This window comes from Schistocerca piceifrons, chromosome 7 (assembly GCF_021461385.2).
Source record: "Schistocerca piceifrons isolate TAMUIC-IGC-003096 chromosome 7, iqSchPice1.1, whole genome shotgun sequence".
Lineage (NCBI taxonomy): Eukaryota > Metazoa > Arthropoda > Insecta > Orthoptera > Acrididae > Schistocerca > Schistocerca piceifrons.
This window is the reverse complement of record NC_060144.1, coordinates 354109379-354134812: the sequence shown is the minus strand read 5'-3', so window position 1 is coordinate 354134812 and position 25434 is coordinate 354109379. Positions and strand designations below refer to the sequence as shown.

The 25434-nt window shown below is 40.5% G+C and overlaps 1 protein-coding gene across 3 annotated transcripts in view; it reads right to left on the bottom strand.

The window, feature by feature from the left end:
* Nucleotides 1-285: 285 nt before the first annotated feature.
* Nucleotides 286-25434, bottom strand: part of LOC124804850 (ethanolamine kinase) — a 152504-nt gene continuing 127355 nt past the window's right edge. For all 3 annotated transcript variants that reach the window (XM_047265202.1, XM_047265201.1, XM_047265203.1), the window contains 3 exons: nucleotides 22705-22931; nucleotides 12064-12283; nucleotides 286-587 (listed from right to left, as the gene is read on the bottom strand). In XM_047265202.1, the coding sequence (XP_047121158.1) occupies nucleotides 512-587; nucleotides 12064-12283; nucleotides 22705-22931 (523 nt within the window). In that variant the 3' untranslated portion in view covers nucleotides 286-511. The remainder of the gene's footprint in view (nucleotides 588-12063; nucleotides 12284-22704; nucleotides 22932-25434) is intronic.

Here is a 25434-nt window from a genome sequence, read left to right as displayed (position 1 = left end):
ATAATAATGTTACTTTCTTTTCACTCCTTAATTGCAGCTCTTTTCTTTGTTATGTAACATCACCACATGGGGGAATCTTATATAGTCCTCTCATCCCCCCCCCCCCCTCTCTCTCTCTCTCTCTCTCTCTCTCTCTCTCTCTCTCTCTCTCTCTCTCTCTCTCTCTATCTATCTATCTATCTATCTAATATCTTTGCACACATGCACAGACACCTAGCATTGATAACAGGCTTTACTTACATTTCACAGAGTGTGTGTGTGTGTGTGTGTGTGTGAGACAGAGAGAGAGAGAGAGAGAGAGAGAGAGAGAGAGAGAGAGAGAGAGAGAGAGAGAGAGAATGCTCTCAATAGAACGTCCTTTATTCATCATCACACCAGTTATCACATGTTAAGATGAAGTATTAAAAAAATATTGCCCCCAGTGTTTCAAGTTTCTTTTTTTTGTGTCTTCTGACTTCTATAAGTGAAACAACCATAGCTGCACACCTGTGCAAGTAATTCACAGTTATCATCATGAATTAGGAAACTCCATGTTCAGGAACTTTTCTTTCTTGCCAAAATATTCTTTCAACTTTATTGAGGAGTATCTGAAAACAAGAAAGATAATTTTATATATACAGTAATGGAAATTCCTGGCTGGAGCAGTTCCAAATAATTTATGCATAAGAATATTTAGGACTTACAGGGATCAATGAAATACAATAATTAAAATTACATGAACAATCATCAGATAACTATGTGACTTAACTAGGAAGATTTAATTAAAACCAAGCCTTTGGATGATATTTAATGACTTCAGGTCCATCTATAGTTCTAAACTTTATATGCAGCTGTTGTACATATTTCAATAGCTAATACAAGTAATTATCATTGCAGAGGTACATAACAGTATTTTATCACATATTTCACTAGGAACAAAATACGGCAATTCCATTTGCAATCATAAATTCATCGAAGATGTTTATATTGTTACTGTAGTTTACTCTGCTGCTGTGACTTTAAATAAGCATTTACTAGTTCTGAACAATTTACAGTGCAGGAGCATGTAGCAATATTGACAAAAATGGGTGGTGGAAAAATGGAGGATGCATGAATAGTGTGGGTGGATATTATAAAGGATCATAGTGGGTGAGAATAAGAATGTGAGGATCAGTGGCAAGTAAAAAGACCACCTGAAAGATTACACATAGAAAAAAGGAAGGTACAGATAGATGGTAGATGATCCCAAGTTGGAGGAATATTTAAGGGAAGATTTCAACGTTTAAGTTAGGTTGGATTAAAAATGTAAAAGGTGGAGTGAGAGGCTGGTGGAGAGGAGAAGGATGGAATAGGTAGGGAACAAAAGGGAAATTACAAAGACAGACTTAACCACGAGGGGGAGTGTGGGGGGACTGCAAGACTGGATGATATCAAAGGGCAAATTCCCACCTGTGCAATTCATAAAAAGCTGTTTGTGGGATCGAGGATTTTTTATTTTATATATATATATATATATATATATATATATATATATATATATATATATATATATATATATAAAAACAAAGATGAGGTGACTTACCGAACAAAAGCGCTGGCAGGTCGATAGACACACAAACAAACACAAACATACACACAAAATTCAAGCTTTCGCAACAAACTGTTGCCTCATCAGGAAAGAGGGAAGGAGAGGGGAAGACGAAAGGAAGTGGGTTTTAAGGGAGAGGGTAAGGAGTCATTCCAATCCCGGGAGCGGAAAGACTTACCTTAGGGGGAAAAAAGGACAGGTATACACTCGCACACACGCACATATCCATCCACACATACAGACACAAGCTTGGGATGGATATGTGCGTGTGTGCGAGTGTATACCTGTCCTTTTTTCCCCCTAAGGTAAGTCTTTCCGCTCCCGGGATTGGAATGACTCCTTACCCTCTCCCTTAAAACCCACTTCCTTTCGTCTTCCCCTCTCCTTCCCTCTTTCCTGATGAGGCAACAGTTTGTTGCGAAAGCTTGAATTTTGTGTGTATGTTTGTGTTTGGTTGTGTGTCTATCGACGTGCCAGTGCTTTCGTTTGGTAAGTCACATCATCTTTGTTTTTATATAATTTTTCCCACGTGGAATGTTTCCTTCCATTATATATATATATATATATATATATATATATATATATATATATATATAAAAAAAACAAACGATGATGTGACTTACCATACGAAAGCGCTGGCAGGTCGATAGAAAAACAGACACATACATACACACAAAATTCAAGCTTTCGCAACAAACTGTTGCCTCATCAGGAAAGAGGGAAGGAGAGGGAAAGACGAAAGGATGTGGGTTTTAAGGGAGAGGGTAAGGAGTCATTCCAATCCCAAGAGCGGAAAGACTTACCTTAGGGGGAAAAAAGGTCGGGTATACACTCGCACACACACACACATATCTATCCACACATATACGGACACAAGCAGACACATTTAAAGTCTTTAAATATGTCTGCTTGTGTCTGTCTGTGTGTGTGTGTGTGTGTGTGTGGGGGGGGGGGGGGGGCGAGCGAGTGTATACCCGTCCTTTTTTTTCCCCCCTAAGGTAAGTCTTTCCGCTCCCGGGATTGGAATGACTCCTTACCCTCTCCCTTAAAACCCACATCCTTTCGTCTTTCACTCTCCTTCCCTCTTTCCTGATGAGGCAACAGCTTGTTGTGAAAGCTTGAATTTTGTGTGTCTGTCAACCTGCCACCACTTTCATTTGGTAAGTCACATCATGTTTGTTTATATATACACACACACCATAATCTACACTACTTGTGTTTATATATATATATATATATATATATATATATATATATATATATATATATATATATATATATATATATAAACACACACATCATGTGCATAGCTTGCTTTCAGCTCGATGGCTTACCTGGCCTTTGGACATTATTTGACAGTGGCCACTCTTGAGATGCCACAACAGAATGCCGTAGAGTAATGGAATAAGAAATGTTGATGCTGACTAAAAGAAAATTTGATGTATGGACATATAGAATACGTGTTATGCTTGTGTCTTCCTCAGATACAAGACCCATTGGGTAGAGGGTTGAGAGTGACACAGACATACGGACGTATGGTGATGACAGCGACAACGACATAGGGATTAGCTGAATGTGGAATACCACAAGGTAAGTGAGAAAGACTGCAGGAAAGATATTCCTAAATTCAGGGAATGACAAGAGAAATGACACACTGGTAGATTTATTAGTTCAGGTCCTGGGTGGTGCTGAGAGATGAAGGTGGTGCCCCTTTGTGTTTGGTCAGTAAGTATGTGAGTAATGAACGGTTCGTGCACACAGAAATTACTCTCTCAAGCTTTCTCACAAACAGATCTTCTGTCTCCAAAAAACTGTTTACACGATCTTCAAAAATGTTCAAATGTGTGCTAATTCCTATGGGACCAAACTGTTGATGTCCTCAGTCCCTAGACTTACACACTACTTATACTAGCCTATGCTAAGAACAACACACACACACACACACACACACACACACACACACACACACACACACACCAATGCCTGAGGGACTACTCAAACCTCCGGCGGGAGGGGCCACGCAGTCCGTGACACGGTGCCTCAAACCACGCGCCCATTACATCTTCAGCATGTTTTTAGACAAACTGCCAAACACTACAGATGCAGCTGGCTTAGCTAGTTAAGCCTTAAGTGTTCAGAAGGGATTTTAACATTTCCACACACTCCCACAACCTAAATTATACCTTTGTCTGCACCTCAAAGGTTTTGAGGTTTCGAAAAATAGAAGTTTCTAACCATTACTCTGATGTAAGTGTGAACTCAAATGGCTTGCAAATACTCAACCATTTTAAGACATTTCCGATTTCTGCATCCTTTATTTCACCCTGACCACAACATTGTATTCTCTTGACTCCCACACTGTGAAACTCTTCCTCACTGTTTCATACACAGAACAACTCAGTTCATCCAGCCAGTCACTTTGTCACATATGCGCACTTGACAGCACAAAAAGTGGCAGGATAAAATCATAGCTAGAATCCTGTAGGGTGCTGACATGAATGAAATGCAACATCCTATTTTTCAGAATACACGGATAACACCCAGAAGAGGAATCATCATTTGGAATATTGAACACAAATGATCCTACCTCAAATAAAATAGATTTATTAACTTAGACACACTAAATAAGCCTGTAACAGGAAAATGTTTGCTGTTCAGCACTCTAGCTGATGGGCAACCTGTAGGCTTTCTATGTAAAGAGGCAGAGGTTAGATTCCATACAAAGTTGCAAGAGTTTTCTTTCTTTTCTTCCTTGCCAAAAGAGAGGTGTCCTATATAGAAAATACATCTCAATTCTGATGATGTGGAATTAGTTTTTCACAGATGTGAGTTTTTAGGCTTTAAATCAACAGTGGCAAGTACGCTGCTCTTAAAACTGATGGCAATTGCTGTTAGTCAACCCATGTGGACTGGCTCCTACCTCTGGAAAAAAAAAAAAAAAAAAAAAAAAAATTTACAATAATGTAGTAATACTAAATTATTCCCATCCCAGGCTACCAGATGATGGGGGTTACAAAAATTTGGTTATTCATTCTACACAGGAGCACAATCACTGACAACCCACAATTTTGATGTGTTTTAAAATGCTGATTGGGAAGCAACTCTTGTAAAAAGGTCCAGTATCCCTGGTTTTCATTCAGGTAGTCTCTTTCTGAAATTCATTTTGACTATACATAGAGGGCAAATATATACAAAAGAATCGTCTGCACCATGCATACTGAATAGGAGGCACTTTTGCACATATACCTTTTGCCTAATAGTTAATAGAATACAAGCTTTTATATTATCCATGAAAATGCATCTGTGCACAGCTAGCTAATGGTATAGCACTGCCCAAATGATAATATGGAAGATAAACATTATGACTGTAACTGCATACCATGTCAGTCTCACCTGTACAATTATGTTATCCTGTAATTATGGCATGAAGTACAGTTCATATACAGCTTTATTCAATACTTTTATTATTCAATGAAAAATTAATGAAGAAACTTGAGTGTGGGGATTTTAATCCATGATATTGTGGTCAGTAAATAAACGCTCTAATTATTGTGCCACAGGCAAAAGCAGCAAATGCTATAAACTGTGATGATTGCCTACTGAGTTTTTTCGTAAAGTAAAGTCTACTGATCTACACTCTGTATGGACACATTCAGAGAGATAAACTGCTGACCTTTCTTGTAGGATCACCTTACCCAAATGGAAACATCACTATAGAGAAGTTTTCCCATGTTGGACATTAACAGATGGTTGTGCATCTAGTTAGATCTACCACTGTACGATTTGTTCTATAATATCTCATGACAGTACACAATTCGTGATCAGATACCTGGACCACTTCTGTTTTAGTCCAGCCACATTATCATGAGCCATTCCTCATTATCAACATGTGATGTGCGACTGTGTTACATTCTTGTGGAAGAAGGGTATTTCGTGTCATCAGAAGCTGGGCTACAATATTAAGTTCCTGAATGCATTGAACAGCAATGGATAAAACTATATCATGATACAGAAGAATCTAATACACACACAGGAATTGGATGTTGGCATGTAATAACAACAACACACAATAATCAACTTGAAAAACAACAGCAGAAAAGTTCTTTTTTAAAGGTGGTTCAATTGAAATATACTACCAAGTTTCCTGGTTTGATGCTAGTAGCTTTGTGTGGCTGGACATGTAGTCATCAAGGGGAAACTATTATCACAATCGACTTTACCGATTAATGTTTATGGACAAAAAAATCTATTGTGACTAGCAGAATTTAGTATTTTCTAATAAATTATTATTTTCTGCAGTGAATTATGTATCAGTACTATTATACAGGGTGTTCAGAAATTCCTGTTTCAAACTTCTAGGACTTTTAGAGGAGAGTAAATACATATATTGATTATGAAGCGATGTCCAGAAATGTACTGTTTCCTTGCTGCAGCTGTTTGAAAACATGCTTTCTAAATAGATTTACAACAGGGTAGTCATAGCGGGCAGTGGTTACATCAAGATCGGCTGATATCATTTGATGTCTATCCTTCCTCATTGACCTGGTTCGAGCCCCATTCATGTGTCCGAGTGTTAGACCAAAATGGTTGAGTACATGTTTGCATAAGACACCAATGTGATCCTTCTGAATGGTGAAACTCATTTAATGGAAGAGCTGCTCGTTGTCTTTATCAAGATCATTCTGCACAATGTCTAACTCCATTGCATACCCTTTCTGCTGCAATTAAGCAATGGCATCAAGAACAAGGTACCTTCACCGACAGCAGGTATGACTGACGTGCTCTAAGGAGATGCTGTACACCCAAACTGGAAGAGGCCGTACTGCATCATGTTGAAGAGAACCCGTCATCGAGTTCAGAAGCAATTTCTTTGGCTATTAATAAGTGGAATTATAAAACAAGTTATATACTGGGTGACACACAATCAATTACTAGTAAAAGTGGTCGCATTTGTTGAATCCTGCCTACTCGTTGAATATGGGGTGTCTAGGAAATCTACTTTCTTGAACCACTAGACAACATTCAAACAAATCATATTAATGAGTTTTATTACAAAAAAGTAAATGACAATACTTAACTTTTACTATTACACAGATGTGTCACAATCAAATGCCAACATGCAAAATAAGCAAGGTTCTCCTGTATAACAATCCTAATACAACCAAAGTAATACAATTGACGCTTCTGCTCAGGTCGCTAATCTTGAAGTTTCTCCTTGATTGGGCGCAACCAGCCAGGTGCGACACTTATGTCCTCTTTGCATAGAGCCGCTGCTGTCGCGTTGTTGTCCTGGAGAGGGGTCGGTTAGTGTGCAATTGGCTGATGTCTTGTCACAACCCTCTCTGCCCTACCGTTCCCTCCTGATGTGCCGGCACTTGACTTTACACCATAACAGCATTACCAACATGTTACAGAAAAGGTATGGTTCCAGACATGGGTTGCAATTCAGAATATTATCTACTCATTCCCCTCTACAAGTCCTTGAAGATTGTAACGGAAATTCCCGAACACACTGTATAGGCCACACATTGTCTATTTTGACAATATATCATCTGCCGTGCACACATCCATGTCACATGTTCACAGCAAACTCCTATATTGTCTTTTTACACTGTTTTGTGATGCCTCTGAATTCCACCTGCCAACAGTATCTTTGGAATGGGGAATAATCACTACTGATTGATATTATGTCCACTCTTCCTCTGATAATATGTAAATGATCTGCCACCTGCCAATTATCTTTGCTGATGTTGCATGTACTATAATCAAGCATAATGGAGAAACTTCAATACTTAGAAACATTCATAGAATTTTCTTGAAAATTAAGTTTTCTGTAAATGATTGTCGTTGAACATAGATACAACAATACATGCAATTATGAACTACACAGAGCATGACCACACATTTACAAATAATGTAGCACAGAAAAATCAATAAATGAACCATATTCCAATTTCTTAGGTGTTTATGCTTACAAGAAACTTAACTGAAACTCTCATATTACAGATCCTCTTACATGTCCAAACTCTGCATCATATGTGTGGCAGTTACTATTACAGTTTAGAGATGAACATTTAAAAAAGTTGACATTCCAATTTTCATTCACTAATGTTTTATGGCATGGTGTTCTGAGAACTTGCTATTGAAGAACATGTTAGCTGCGCAGAAGTGTGTAATATGTACTATACGTAATGTCCACTCTACAGTCTCTTTACGTCAGCTCTTTAAACAGTTTACCATATTAATAACATTCTCACAGTAGATTTACTCCCCTATGAAGTTTGTTGCCAACAATCACAATTTGAAGACAACAGTAACACTCATAATACTACAAGAAAAGCTGATTTACATTATCAATTATTCAGACAATTACTCAGCCTTATTTGTGGCAAGGAAAGAGTGAGGCATTCAACCGTAAACTATTTGACCACTTCCACAGTGATATAAAGAATATATAACAAAATTAACTTTGAACACTAAATAAAATCACGTGTGCTTGTCTGAACATTACATACGGGTAGAGCGGGCTTAAGGGGAAGGAAGATAATGTAGAATTAGATTAAATGTAGATCACTTTATAAAACAAAAAAGCAACCACCTTGAGACAAGCAAGTAAGTAATCAGTAAACATGTTGCCACTTCTGTACCTCAGGAAATTTATCATATTTTACAACTGAATTATTCTACATCATAATGAGGGGTTACATTTAAGACCCATGGAACACACACAGAATTAATCTAAACCATTCTCAATATAACCACTGCTTCCTTTAATTTGTAATTGCTTTTATTTGTTTAACCTTTTGATGTGTTGGGACAGCAGTCCAAGCTGTGCCATGCCCTGAGTCTGGTCGACTGCTACAACAGTTCAGTCTCTACACACGTGGAATGTGGTCAACCCCAGTAGGAGTTTAGAGTTGTATGCTTGTTTACCACTTAGTTGTGGTGAAATATGATGTGGCCATTTGATCGCAGTACTACTATCAGATTCTTGCAATATCTCATGTCTTCTAAATCTAAAAGATGCCACTTCAATGAAAGTTAATGATTTTGTTGTTAGTGTTTTCACAGAGCTGTACAAAACTCAAATGTGCTGTGAATCCTACAGATGTTTTTGGAACATAGGTTGGGCGATTTATGTCAATTGCGAATCTCTGCAGTTTTTTTGTGAATGTTGTATTGTTATAGACTGCAGTTAAAAGTGTAAATATTGAAAATAAATACTCTTATTAACTCTCCCACAGTCAGTTCAAAGCCTAGAAGAAAAACAAAGCTGAAAAACAGGGAGTGCTTCAGAGGTATTCAGAATTCAGTGCACAATGAGATGTGAAAATGCAACACCCAAGGCACAGCTACCTAGTCTTGCACATGGCACTCAAAGTAACCCTTTGCTCTTACAGCATCTAAGATTATTTTTCTTTTCTAATTTCCCTTTCACAGAATCCTTTACTGCTACTATATAATGACAAATTAAGAGAAGATGCTGCTCCATTACCTCATTTCCAGGAGGACCACCCAGTCTCATTTACTGTAACAAGTATTATGAACTTTTACCTAAAAGATGCTGCAGTGAAAATCATCTTTTCCATGTTCTGCATAACACACAATCACTGTAAACTACAGTGATTCACAGAGAGGTATTTTGTCAAATGAATTTCTACAATGCCAAAGTCAGTTTGAGAGTGAATCAGTGCCATATCTAAATGGCTTCGACTCTTTCCATGGTCATAATCTTTCTTTGGATCAATGAATTCTGTAAGATGAAGTTTTGGCAAGTAGAAACATCTGGTAGCAAGGAGCATATATTTAAAGCTCACAGGACGACTAGAGAGGATACCCAAGAATACATATTTAATGCTTAAAAGCTTATAGAAGATGGCACCGTCTGCTCCTCTTATCATCCATCTTTAGTATCTTATACAAGTGTCTCCATGTCAGGAAGATTTGGAGTTTGCAAATATCTTAAAATTCGAACTAGAAACCAAAGGTTCAGTGTTTACAGTTCAGTTAATGGATACCAGATTTCACTTTGCTCATTCCATATACATATTAAGCACGACTCTTGGCGAGAGCTAGTTGTATCAGTTTAAAGCAGAAATGTAGTAGCAGTCATTGCAGGATGTACATTAAACAGACACTAATGTTAACAATGTAAGTCATACATCATTACAAAACAAACTACAGTAAAAATCCAATCTGGCAGGGCCAAATGTGAAGACCTGACAATTTCAACAAAAAGCAATGGATTCAATATTTGGTACAAATAATAATAAAAAAAATAAAGATGTATAGCACAAGGTACTCCATAATTTCCTCATTTGTTACAATTAATAACATCATAATTCTGAATGAGAGAGGAGGTAAATGGTTAGCACACTGGACTTGCATTCAGGAAGACGAAGGATGAAATTTCCATCCAGCACAGATTTATGTTTTCCATTATTTCCCTCCATCACTCCAGGCAAATGTTAGGATGGTTCCTCTGAAAAGAGCACAACTTCCCCATCCTCTCTTAATCCAAGCTCTTACTCACTCTTCAAAGACCGAGCTGTTGACGGGATGTTTAATCTTACTTCTTTCCTTCCTTAATTTTGAGACACATTTTGTAATCAAACTTTATGGTCAGTAGACTCATTTCATTTCATTTGTTAAAAATAATAAGAAAACAATGATGATCAGGTACTATTAGTTCATGAGTTTCACATTTACTTTTTTGATGAAGGGATACAATTTCAACACAATTTTAATTATTTACTTTATGCCACCTATACTTCATATATAATTGCAGTAGCATTCTATTACTGTGTGCCAGACTAGGACAATGGTTCTATACCTTGCTTTCATGGCAGTGTTACTGCAGCTTAGCAAAACCAGCATATCGCAGCATCTCACCATCTTCCAAAACACACCAATACTTCCAATACTACAAGTCAATGGCTCAATGTTACGCTAATATAGAAATTACTGAAAAATACGTCTGTATATGTGTAATGCCAAGGAAAGAAAACTGCCACAAAAAAATTAGTACACCCTTTCAGAGGTTTCAAATTCACTCAAGATTTATTGTTGCAAAAGTGCACATGAAGTACACAAAATGATTACATTTACAGATCAATAACACAACCAGTTCTGATGTACCAGGTATCGAACCATACTAAAACACACATGTCAGTATGTTGTGTAGCCTCCACAAACGGCAATGCTGGCACTGACTTTGGGATCCATTCGATTGTACAGATGGTGAATACTGTCCTGAGATACCTTTGCCAACCTACTCCACCTGTTCATGTAGTTCTGTCACAGTAGTTGGTTAACGAGTAACAAGTTGCTTCTCTCCTATCATATCCCAGATGTGCTCAATTAGAGACAAGTCCAGCGATAGTGCTGGCCAGAAAGTTGCTGCATTTCTTGTAGAGCACACTGAGTTTCACAGATAGTGTATGGGCAAGCATTATCCTGTAGGAACGAGACATCACCTTTCTGTTGCAAGGAGGACTATAACATTCTGCATATACTGAGCACTGGTTAACATCCCATCCAGAAACATCAAAGGCGTATGAGAGTTTTAGCTTATCACACCACAGACCATAAGTTGTGGGGTGGGGCTAGTGTACCTTCGACAAAGGCACTCTACAAGACAGCACTGACCAGGCCTACATCATATGAGCAAACGACCATCAGTTGCTTGCATGCACAATCTGCTTTAGTTGTTGAAGACTGTGGTGCACCATTCCATCTTCCAAGTGATCATCTGATGGCACCAGTTGAGCTGTGCATGTCGATGCTGTGAAGCGAGTGGAAGAGGGGCTAGAGGTGTGCGTGCTCTTAGTCCCACTGCTAATAACTGGTTCACAACAACTTGTGTTGACACATACAGGCTTACAAGCTTCTTATCTGTGCTGTGGTAGTTGTATGATCTGCCACTGCTACCCTTACAATATAACGATCCTGGCGAACGTCTGCTGTGTGAGCATCCAGAACCTCTTCTACGGATGTGAGAATGTTCACATGTCCACCAGTACCAGCATCATTGCACAACTGACAATACATCCAACTTGTGTGACAATTCCCTGAAAGGACCAGTCTGGCACTCAAAAGGCCACAATTTGACCACTTTTTAAACTTGAACAGTTGGCTGTATGAAGCACAAGTGCATCTCCATAGCATGACTGCCTCATCCTTCAAATGTCTGCACCACACTAACCCTTCTTGCTGCGAGGATTCCCTATTAAAAGGTAGACACAGGTGGCACTCTGGTAGCTTTGCCACTACAATATCTGTTGGTGGACAATGCTGAATTCATTATCAGTACTACTTCTATCCCCAGGAGGCATATGCTATCATTGGATCAAAATTGCCAACTTCTTTCCAGGTATACTGATTTTTTTTACTGACCATGTATATTTATGAAAAAAATTTAAAATAAGAAAGCATATAAATACAATACTAAAGACAGTAAAAGGATTATTAAGCTTGGTTGCATAATGAGTTCTTACCCAAGAAAGTCAAAATCAATAGAGGAATGCTCAGCCTGTATAAGGGACCAGACAGCCCATAAGAAATGTGCTGCAAGAGCAAATTTATTGACATGAACAAGGAGCTGCTCAACTTCATCACTTGTAGGCTCACGATCTTCAAATGCTTCCAGATACACACTAATCCACTGACGCTGGAAGTCCTCACTTGGATATCGGCCAAAGTCCACATCTGACACTCCTGAAAACAAATAGTTTTGTAGGTACACATAACATTCACTGATGAGCCAAAACAAGTACGACCACTGCCCACTACAGGATTGAATGCCACCTTGTGGCATTGTGGCCACATGACATGGTAAGTAAAGTATACAGTACAAGAGACAAATGAGGAATCATTCTAGTGATGATATGGGCCACAAATGGGGAAATCCAACTCTGATAAAGATCAGATTGTTGTGGCATGGTGTCTGGGGAGGAGCATCTCTGAATGTGTGAAGTTAGTCAGCTGTTTGCATGTTAATCTCATGGAACGTGTAGAAGGTTGTTGAAAGATGGTGGAACTGCAAGTAAGCTACAAAGTGTTGGACCACCACAGCTCACCAATGAAAACGGAAGTTGGAGGCTTGCCTGCTTTCTAAAGCAGGATTGGCAGTGATATGTGCCAGATCTAACAATGAAGTGCAATGCTGGTGCAGGCACAAGTGTTTATGAACATACCCTTCAGCAAACATTGTTGAATATGGGGCTCCACAGCAGGTGACCTAAATATGTTCCCATGTTGATACAACTACATTGTCAATTATGAGTGCAGTGAGCACACGATCATCTAGACTGGACCATGTATAACTAGGAATGTGTCACTTGGTCGGATGAATCGCATTTCTTGTTACACCATATCAACAGTCATGTCCAAATACATGGTCATCCAGATGACTGGCTGCTCAAAACCTGTACCATGGAATGGATGCAGGAGAATGTGTCATTATTGTGCTATGAGGAACAACATACTGGGCTTCCACAGATTAGTTGGTTTGGGGTATAAAGGGTCCATACTACTGGGTCATCAGTCCCTTTTTTCTCACGCAAACAAGTCTCAAGGTAAAACAACTCCCAAAATTAGTTTGGGAAAGTAATAGGCATAAAAGTAATTGGGAACCACACTGAATGAGAAAACGAAGGATGTGAACAAAAAATGAGGAAAAGTAGAGGAAGGTATTAAAATAATAGAGCAGATGGCCTGGGCTGGCTGATCACCAGAATAAAAAAAGGATGAGCCAGCCACTCTTCCACACACTAAAATGTCCAGCCTAAAAGACAAGGTGAGATGAACACACATAGGGAAAAGACTAACACCATTGCAAACAAAATGCAAAGAAAGAGTGACGAAGAGGTAAAATGGAGGGAGGGTGGAGGCCTTGGAGAGAAGGCCAGATGCCCATTATAAAAATCGAGCTACATGAATAAAATGTAAAACTAAATCATCCGATGACGCATTGTCACCCAGCACCAAAGGTAGGGTGCTGGGAACCTTGAAAGTCTGCTGCAGAGAGTTTAATTTGGGCAGTCCAACTAGATGTTGATGACAGTCCTAGGGGAGCCACAGTGACACAGAGGTTGATCCTTGCAATGGAGGAGCTGACCATGCGTTAGCTACGTATGGCCGATTTGGAGCTGGCAAAGGACAACATAGTCCCTGTGAGTGGCTCGCATGGATGACCAACACACATTTGTTGTCTCCTTCATGGTGGAAGACCAATCACAAATCAGTCTCCAGCAGGCCAATCTCCAGATCTGGTTTACCAATAGCATGTTTGGCCAGGTGGTCACCAAGTTCATTGTCCTGTATCCCGACATGTCCTGGGGTCCAAATGAAGGTCACTGAATGTCCTTTGTTGCCAAGGGCATAAAGAGACTTTTGGTTAGTTATTACCAAAGGATGTCGAGGGAAGCACTGGTTGAGAGCTTGTAGGCTGCTTAAGGAATCACTACAGATGACAAAGGACTCACCGATGCAGGTGCGGATATGCACAAGAGCACGATAGATGGCTACCAACTCGGCAGTGAAAACACTGCAGCCATCCAGCAAGGAACGCTGTTCAGTATGTCCAATGTGAACTTCGGCAAAGCCAACAAGGCCGATTACCATTGATCCATTGGTGTAGACTATTTCTGAGCCCTGGAACTCACCAAGAAGAGAGAAAAATTGCTGACAAAAGGCCTCAGGTGAAACTGAGCCAGCTTCCATGACAAGACTGTTCACTGGGCTCTTTCAGAAAGCTCCCATTGCGAGCCAAACTCCACAATGGTGGACAGGGTCCAGCAGACGCAGTGGGGAAGGCGATGCTGAACCATACACCAGGCTCCCATAGTCAATACAGGACTGTACAAGGACTTTGTATAGCTGCAGCAGTGTAGGATGATCAGCTCCCCAATCAGTGTGGCTCAGGCATCTAATAATATTAAGATGCTGCTAGCACTTTTCCTTAAGCTGACTAAAGTTGGGGATGCCAAGTTTAGTGGGTGTCTAAGACCAGTCCCAAAAACTGGTAAGTCTCCACTACATAAAGGAGTTGGTCATTGAGATAAAGTTCTGGATGGGGGTGGACAGTACAATGACGACAGAAGTGCACAACGCAAATCTTTGTGACCGAAAACTGAAAGCCGTGACAGTCCATGACTGCACTTTCCGTATAGCTCCCTGCAGCCAGTGGTCAGCCACACCAATAGAAGAGGAGCAGAAGGAAATACAAAAGTCATCAGCATATAGGAGGGGAGATACTGAGGACCACACTGCTAATGCAAGTCCATTGACGGCAATTAAAAAGAGTGGGACACTCAGAACAGAGCCCTGCAGGACCCTATTCTCTTGTATTTTGGGTGCAAACTCTGGAAATGTGAAGTGACAAAAAGTTCTGTATAAAAACTGGGAGCGGGCACCAGAGATCCCACTCATGAAGAGTAGAGAGAATATGTCATCACCAAGTGGTATCATAGGACTTCCTCTGGTCGAAAAGGATGGCAACAAGGTGTCACTGGAAAAATTCCAATCGAATGACAGACTCCAGGTGGACCATGCTGTTGGTGGAGCGCCCTTGGCGAGAACCGTCCTGCGACAGAGCCAGAAGACCCCAAGACTCAAGGAGCCAACACAACTGTGGGTTCACCATACATTCGAGCAGCTTGCACAGAATGATAGTTATACACATCTAGTGGGTTCTTCCCAGGCTTTAGCACTGAAATGATGATACTTTCCCGCCATTGTGACAGAAATTGGCAATGACTCCAGATGCAGCTGAAGATGACAAGTAGGTGCTGCAGGTAAGCCGCTGACAAATGTTCAAGCATTTGGGAATGGATGCAGTCTGGGCCACAGGATGTGTTAGAACAGTCAGCAAGGGCACTGAGAAATTCCCACTCACTGAATGCAGCATTACATGGCACAGGGTGGCGGGGGAGCGAAAGATAGGCGTTGTTGTTCACCCGCTGTTTGAGGAGATAAGACGTAAGGCAGTAATTCTGAGGCACAGAGGTGTGAGCATAATGCTCGGCAAGATGCTCTGCAATTATGTCTGGATCAGCAGATACAGCTCCTTATGTAGAAATTCTAGGTACACGCGGAGGGGTCTCATAGCCTTAAAGTCATTTGAGCTCAGTCCAAACCTGGGGTGGAGAGATTCATGTGCCAATGGTGGATACGTAGCACTCGCAACCCTCCTGCTTCCATTATTTGATGAGTAGCTGGACCTGGGCATTGAGCCATTTGAAGGCAATGACATTCTCCAGGGATGGGTGGCACTTACGACGTTGGAGGGCCCACCTACAGTCTCTAATGGCCACAGTGATTTCCAGCGACCACCAATGAACTGACTTCCACTTGGGGGGGTGGAGTGGGGGGGGGGGGGGCAACCTGAGGAACAAAGGATTGCCGATTCAGCTGTGGCAACAATGGTAGTAGTGAGGATGTGAAACACCTCATCGATGTTGCCCTGCAATGAAGATTCAATAGTGGTAGCGGAGGTGAAAGCATCCCAGTCAGCCTTGGGAAGAGCCCATCTAGGCAAGCGTCGAGGTGAGGGACACTGGGGTAGGGACAGGAAGAGTGGAAAATGGTCACTATCACACAAGTCATCGTGAGCTCTCCAGCTAATAGATGGCAGAAAGTCAGGATTGCAAACCGAGAGATCAATGGCCAAGTTTGTGCCATGTGCCACACTGAGACATGTGGAGGGACCTGTATTTACGAGGCAAAGTTCGAGGTTGAGTTAGTAGGTCCTCAAAATCTTTGCCCCTGCCAGTAAACTTGGTTCCACCCCACAAACAGTTACGGATGTTAAAATCACCCACAAGGAAAAAGGTGGGGGAGGAGTTGCGAAATGAGTGCAGCCAATACATGGGGCAGCGCGTCTATCTGGAGGGAGATAGATGTTACAGATGGTAATTTCCTGAATTTCCTGTGTAGTCCTCATCCTGACAGCCACAGCTTCTGAAGATGTTTGAAGGGACACAGATTCACTACACACAGAGGTAAAGACAAAGATACAAACTCCACCTGACAGTGTCACAGCCAGGGCAGTTTTTGTAGCACCCCCAACAGCCACGAAGGGCAGCGGATCTCATTGTGGGAAACGAGGTTTCCTGAGGGATAATGCAAAAAGCAGGCGTAACACTTAAAAGGTGACATAACTCAACCAAGTGGGAGAAAAAAAACCACTGCAGTTCCACTGGAGAATCGCACTTTCTGTTGTCTGGGATCTATCATCTGGGAAGGCATAAACTGACGAAGGAGGCAAATTGCACCTCAGCATCACCTGCTGCCACTGAATGAGTGTTGGCAGCCAGTACCATTGCATCCGAGCTGTCGCCAGGATCTAGGTCCTCAGAGGACACCAGAATCTCCACCGCATTCTCAGATGCGGAGCTGTGGGAGAGTGGTAGTGTGGGGGCCACTGGAGGCTTCTGTTTCTTAGACTATTTCTTTGATGGTTTGCCCTCTTTTCACTCCTTAGGGGCTAGTTGGGAGGGCTTCGCAGAAGTAGCTTCAGGGATATAGGAAGACCATGAAACCCTTGAATTAGCAGCCACTGGCTCTTTCAGCCGTTGGCTGGTATCCGCTTGACCACAGGGGCGGGGGGAGGGGGGGGGGCCTGGAAGGTAGAGTCCCAAGGAACCCCTTCCACTTGAGAGGAGCCAGAGGAGACTGTTGCTTCTCCGACTGTGGGGAGGGGACGATGTCCTTGGCTTTTGGGGGACGGGAGAGGGGGGGGGGGGGGGGTTGATGCTCCAAAAGTAGAAGCTTTAGAATCAACAGAAGATGTGCCCCCAACCAGCTGGAGGGCCCACTGAAGGAAGTGTAATGAGGGGCATAATGGAGTCATTGATGGCGATGCCATTCTAGCAGCAGCCTAGGTAGATGGTATTTGAACAGGGTTCAACCTTTTTAATTTTAGTTTAGCCTTGCAATAAGACAGCCTGTGCACGCTCTTTTCCTCCATAATTTTCTGCTCCTTTTGGAGTACTGGACGGTCCAGCGAGCAGGGGAAGTGGTGCTCTCCACAGTTGACACAGGTGGAGGAGGTGCACATGGAGTATTAGTATGCAGAAAATGTTTGCAGTCTCTACATGTGGTGCTGGAACTGCACCAGGAGGACATTTGCCTGAATTTCCAGCATTCAAGGCACTGGATAGGGGGAGGGACAGCATGATGGTTGTTGCCAGGAGTCCTGATGTCCCAAGATGGGCATCTACTCTTTGGCATATGTGGGGAGTTTGCAGCTCTGGCATCAGCAGTGCGATCCCTGTGTTGTCAGGGCCCAAACACCAAATGGGTACATGATGGCCCCACCACAATGGGCTGGCTACCATGCTGGATTTTGGTTCTGAGAAATAAAATTTTGTCTTAGGGCAAAAGAGGGTAATTAACTATGGAGGAGGAGGAGATTACTGTTTAATGTCCCGTCGACAACAAGGTCATTAGAGACGGAGCACAAGCTCGGATTAGGGAAGGATGGGGAAGGAAATCGGCCGTGCCCTTTCTAAGGAACCATCCCGGAATTTGCCTGAAGCGATTTAGGGAAATCATGGAAAACCTAAATCAGGATGGCTGGAAGCGGGAGGTAATTAAACATGGATGTAGATAATGTACCCTGTAAGATGACCTTGCCAAGATAACTGGATTGTAGGTGGTGTTGCAGATTCAGGACAATATGAGGTGCAGAAGGTCTAACTGCACACTGGATGTATGGCACACCACGTAAGGCATCCATCCCCAAAAGACCTGCACTTTGGATAATTTTGAAAGAGGTGTAGCTCAAACCCTGAAAGGGGACCAGAAGTCAGTCAGCCAAAAAGTGGGAGATTCCTCCTAATCACCTCTTATGACAGGCAGGAGTACCTCGAGCCTATTCTAACCCCCGGAGCCACAGGGGGTGGCTTCCATGGAACCTGTGATAGTAACTGAAGGCACCACGATAGCTGTGGACTATGAACATTACTACGAAATAGTTGCAGCCCTACAAACTACGTCTTCCCGATGGTGATAGTGTCCTCCAGTAGGATAACCTTGCGTGTCACAAGTCCAGACTTATGCTACAATGGCTTGATGGAGTATGACAGCGAACTCTCAATGTCTTTGCCACCAAATTTGGCTGATGTGAAAATGATGGGACACTACTGGACAGCAGCTATGCACTCACGAATAACAACGTCTAATTTACAGAACACAAGTGACCCGTACATAGACATTTGGTGCCACATAGTTCTGCAAAGTTACCAAGGCCTCAACAGATATATGCCATGCAGAATCATTGCTCTGTATTGCATTCTAAAGGTGGACCAACAGCTAGTAAGTTAGATGGTCGTAGTTTTTAGGCTTATCAGTGGACATACATGCATACAATCAATAAAAACTGAAGTAAGTACAAACTATGCAGACACTGTTTGTCCTAATAAAATTTACTATAGATAAGAAATTAAAATCTCTAATGTTACTAAATAATGGTATTTCATATTTTGTAATCATGTAATATATGGGAAAAAAAAACAAGCTGCAGCTACATTTGCACAACACTGTTTTTAACATACACAATGACCTTTACTTTGGACAAGTATTGGGAACTTATCCTAATGTACTAAAAACTGTCATTTTCTGAATACTTATGGGAAACTTTTTAAATTAATTTTAACCAGTGTAAAGTTGGAGTTTCATATTTATGGCACTTGTTTGGGACAATACCCTCTATCCTTTCTCAAGGATGACAAGAACTACCAAAGCACAACTACCTATCACAGTGGTATTGAGAGAATAATTTCTTTCTCCACAATCTTCGACAGTTTTCCATACTACTGTTGGTATATTTAGTCTGTGAGCTTTAACCACTGATTTCAGTGCTCATTATGAATGTGCATACAGTTTTCTCAATCCAGTCTGTCTTTTCAAGAATTGCATGATGGTTACAACTGAACTTTGAGTATTTAGCCACTGTAGACAGAAAACTATTTACCATAACGGGTAGTGATCTTCCAATAAATGATGGTCAAACTGTGTGCTAGTGTTAGTGTGATGACTTACAATTACGCATCAGTGCTGGTATGGCAAAGTAGTGTTGAAACCCAAATACCAACACGGATCTGGACAAGGTGAGCAGAGCTTCATTCATAAAGCTGTTTTGTAAAACAACAGCAATAGTGCTGCTGCTCTTCGCACATCTTGACACATTAAACGAATGTGGAAAGATGCACTTTCTGCACTGCAGTTAAAGAATGTGATCCAAAAGTTTGAATTAACTGGTAATTTGGGAATTGCTTCAGGAGAGGCTGATGACCAACTGCGCCACAAATTGTTGATGTTAGTGCTGCCATGTCTGGGAATGGTGGATGCAATGTGCAATCTTCAAGCAGTACATGAGCTGTGCCATGAAAGTTGAACATTCCAAGGTCCACCATTCGAAAAGTGCTGCGAACAACTGTGAAATGGTATCCCCAGTACAGTTCCAAGCTACTGAGCAAAATTTGTAACCGGGAGTGTAAACAAGGTATGTAATTCACATAAGCTACCCTCTTTGGAAACTAAAATGGTTTACTTTCAGTGGTTTATTAATTATTTATATTCCACATGTACTTACAAATATTTCCACAAAGTTTCATTGTCTTACAATTGCTCATTTTTCATGGTGGCCCTCTCCAGTAGCAAAACTTTAATTACAACCACCCTGTATATGAAGTACAGTCATGAGCAAATACGTAATCACTTCCCTTCCCTTCAATCTTTTTGATGGATTTATCAGTGGCCAAAATTTGTTTTGCGTACTCCTTTTAACATTAACATCATTCTTACACCACGTCCCTCCAGTGTTCAATCAACAAAATCTTCACTTTTGACAGCTCCCATTCCTTTCATTTTGAAAACTCTTTTCTTATAGTCAAGGTATCTATGGTGAACAAATATGCTATAGAACAAATTTCTCAACATTTACAATAATACTGTCCATTAAAATAACTACTCTAACCTACTTAAAAAAAAAAGATCTCACAAGCAGTCTTCCCACTCGGAACAGCACACTTTATGCTTCTATGCCAACTGGAAGCGTCTCCTTCACTACTCACTACTAACCAAGTTTTTAACATCTCCACAGGTTACAACACCAAGATTGCAACAATCAAAGTTGAGTCCTCATACAAGATCATCCCTCCGTATTCCCCTAACTAGTCTGGGTTGCCATGTGTCGCCTTCCTAATGTTAGAATCATCATTGTCGAACATATGACATTCCGTACCCATCATTTCCCACCAACAACACTGACTCTGCTGTAAAAATTGCCTCTCATGGAAAGAGAACCATCGCCTACTTCAGTAGCATCACTAGCAAAATTTACAATATTAAATGCAGGGTCAAATGCAAAACTGCTTGCATTATTTATCAAGCATTCACTGGACAACATACAAAATATGAGGGCCTTGCTAAGAGCCTGGTAGAACACATGGATGAAGAGAAAATGTCCTACATTTGCAGTAGCCAGTTTGTGAGCATGATCTATAGTGCGGCTCACAAGGCTCGAATTCTGGCTATATCACATGGTGCTTTTGGAATCTCTTACCCAATACCTTCTCCCCGGAACTCCCAAGAATTTACTTCAATACATCTGCTCATCCCCAAAAATAACAGACTCAACCTACACTCTCTTCACACCTCCCCTACCTGTCCTCATTTTACATTTCCATTTACTCTCGTCCCTTCCTCCTTAGGATCCACTGCTTCCTAATAACTTTCCTCTATACAATTGTTATATACAGAAATCTAATATGATTAAAGACATTACAAATGGCTTCACCTGTTTAATTCATTGTGATATATTTGTAAGAATTACTGGGAATGAAAAACCAAGTTCAAATTTTCGGCTGGTGCACAAGCACAGTGATTCCTAAATGAGCCTGCTGCTGATATGTAGTTAAAATTATGCAGTCCCTTTTCCTTCATTGAGCTAAATATTTGCATGAACATTTACCTGGGCATGCTTGAGCAATGCCCAGAGCCACAGCTTGATACAGATTCCATGGACTACACCTTTACATCTTTCAGCAACACAGCGCTCCATGTTGGGATATAGTGGTTCACACAATTTTAAATCTATATCTTCTAAACCATTGAATCATTCATACTGAATGTGATGACAATTCTGCTCTTGGCACATAGATTTCTAGACTTGGCACCCATGGATTTCTTTTTATTAGGTTATGTGAAGGATCTTACGTATGTGCCTCCTTCACTGAACAAAGTTCCATTTGTAATTCAGTCTTGTCAATAACTCCAAAATTGCTTCAGAATGTATGGTATGAAATTAATTATTGCTTAGATCTCTCCAACTGACCTAGGGGAGTCTCTTAGAATACTATAAACTACCAGTATATAAAATTTCTATGAACTTACGTTTACTTTCTCTGTAATTTTTATCAGTGTGTCACAGATGCATTAAGCAGTTGTAACTGTTTGCAATCGTTATATTCATTTTGAATTGTCTTGCACTTTCATAATAGTTCTCCAACTTATTTTTTCTTTTCTTCTTGTATATTCATCTTTACTTCTCCCCCTATCATAATTATCTTTGAGGTGAAGTTGACACAGATTACTGATTTACTAATTTTGGCCTTCTAACCCCTCTGAAGCTGACTCAGTTTTTGCCTTTTTCTTCCCCATCTCTCATAGGTCTTTCTTGCCTTGAGTTCCAAGTCACATGCCCTGTCACTTTCTTTGGAAATAAGGTCTTATGGGACCAAACTGCTGATCATCGGTCCCAAAACTTACGCGCCAAGTTAATCTAACTTAAAAAACCACACACACACACACACACACACACACACACACACACACACACACACACACACACACACACACACACACCTGAGGAAGTACTCGAACCTCCAATGGGGGCAGCTGCATGGATCATGACAAGGTGCCTCAGACTGCGCAGCTACCCCACACGGCCCCTACCCCTGTTTCTTATGAAACATGTCTCACCACCACCTGGTGTGCGTGCACATGTGAAGGGTGGGGGGGGGGGGGGGGCACTTTTAGAAAGCCAGTCACATAAAATATCCACAGAATCTATATCATAAAAATGCAACAGACAAGTATTTTATTTTTTTAGAAATACTGTGAAACCTTACCTGCAAATTCTGCAAAATGGTTTCCAATATCGAAGGCTTGATAGTTGTAGCTGGAATACTCATAATCTATGAAGGTAACAGAGTTCTTTTCAGCATTATAGATGACATTTCCAAGCAGTAAATCATTGTGACAAAACACAATTGGACTGTTCAGACGTGTCAACTGTAACTTTAAATTTTCAAATTCTTCTTCCAATTTCTTCTTCGGAGGAATGAGCTCTTCAAATCTGGAATGATGTACAAGTCCTCTTCAGTCACAGATTTCTGACAATAAAAGTGAAACACATGTTAACACTTCAGATTACCTACTGACACTGTAATGTTTATTGAGTGTTGAGACATTTATGATAGCTGGCTTTACAATAGGAGTTTGCACATTACATAAACAATAACTTTCTTTGATGCATTTCTTTTAACCTGTTTGACAGTATCGGGTGATTATTATTAATTTAAATAATGAGAGTGATCAGGTATCATAAAACTGTGAGATTTATAGCAGTTTAATACTAAGAGCAGCAAACGATCATTTCAAATAACATGCCATTTTTCCTTGTCATTCTTAACTGACATAACATAAATACTGAATGAATCAGTGGAGCACTGCTGTTTTTGAAATTTTCTAGCAAATTAAAACTATGTGCCAGACCGATAGCTGTATCCAGAACCCTGCCTTTGGATGGTATTTTTTACTGACTAGGCTACCCAGGCACAGCTTGTGACCTAGCTTCACAGTTTCACTTTTATCACTAACACTCTTCCATTTCCTCTTAATCTTGTTGGACAGGCACTCCTTCAAGAAACAGAATGAATCTATCATTACAGTTGGGTGGGTACTGTTTTCAAACTGGAAGAAAGGCATGCTACCTAACAAGGTAAGCACGGCAATCTATCCTTCTCGTAATATTGATGTTATTCCATCCTCAACTTTCCACTGTTTGTACTTCTGCATGTCCATACATATGATTAAGTAAGAATATAACCTTTTCCACATGAATAATTTCTCTTTAATGAGCAAACAATGTTGGCAGCAAAACAAAAATAATTCTGAGTCTATGTTACAAGAATATATTGCCAATGTGGTGTCCAACCATCAACCTTGTTTGTAATACAATTACTGTAATCAGAATGCCAAAATGCCTGCTTATCATTTCTTGAGACAGGAACAACCACAGATAAAGAAGTAAAGAAAATGCACATTGAAATTTGACAATATAAAAATAATTAGTTCACCAGATGGAAAGAAATTGAAGACATTTTTAAAAACTTAGTTGTTGCATGATGTGATGCCTAGTGCCATCACAAACCACTATTTTTTGTGTGGATACTATGATGTGATAACCCAGTTTTCCATCATGACAAAAATTCTCGCCCTGCATGTTTAGAAGGCAGCTGCATGTCGAAAATTTATGCAGTGTTGTGTAAATATCCTAATGCCAGCTAATAAGAAACCTTTCAAGTTAAAAACATGACTAACTGATCATCATAAAATATGGCCTGTTTGAGTATTACTGTTTTCAAAAGACAAATGCTCCTCTATAAGCCTGTAGGGAAATTTCATTACACAACAGTTTTTTGTATTTTCAGTAATCTGTAAATACTTCTTAAATAACGTTATACGAAGTATGTGTACCAGCTGTTCACTGAATCCATTAAATGTGACATTCAACTGTTCCCCAAGAACAACTACACTAATGATATGACACATTTGGTGTTTCTTCACCCTCAGAATACTCTCAAATACAGTCACTGAACAGGTAATTGATGTAGGGACCTACTTTCTTCACTGAAATCATACTTTTCTCTTTTAATGAGATTTCATGCCATCTCATAATTAGCTTTAGAGTTTAAGTATTCACACTATGATTTTCACTTAATTATATTTTTAGTCTTTTAGCGTTTCCCCATACTTATACAGGGTGAATTCGAACACCAACAAAATTTTGTAGGTTGTTCAGGGATATTGTTGGCATATTTTTGTACAAGGTGGTCTCCAGAGACTTATTACATAATAACAATTTGATCCGAAGAAGAGAAACACGTTTCATTACAGGTTTACTTAGCAATTGTGAAAACGTCACTGTGATTCTCAGCGAACTCCAGTAGGAGATGCTAAGAGAGGCATTCTGCATCACAGTACGGCCTACGGTTCAAGTTCAGAGAGTATACATTCTTAGAAGAGTAAGCCAGTAAATTGCTTCTTCTTGCATATATCTCATGGAAAGACCATGAAGATAAAATTAGAGAGATTCAAACCCACACAGAAGCTTACCAGCAATTTTCCTTCCCATTGACCATTCACTATTAAAAGGAAACGGGTGAAGCGACACTGGTACGTAAAGTATCCTCCACCACATACCGTAATGGCACTTGCAGAGTATACAACGTCGGTGCAGAAGTAACTGCATCTTCTTTTTTGCTTGTAAATATGTGAGCAGATCACAAACTGCTATTTTTTGTGTGGATACTATGCAGGTGTCTTGAGTATTCACAATAATAGGTGGCTCTGCGATTTTTGGTAGCAGCACAAAGTGCACTGCGAAATCAATTGTGCATCATGATAGATGGAAGTAACCCAGGTTGAACAGCATGCACACATCATAACAGCCATTCTCTGAGGGACACATGCAAAAGAGTATCAGAGTGAATTGATGGAAGCCCTTGGTAATAAAGCCCTCCAATACCATGCAGTAGCACGGGAGACAGTAAAGTTTCAGCAATAATGTAAGGCAA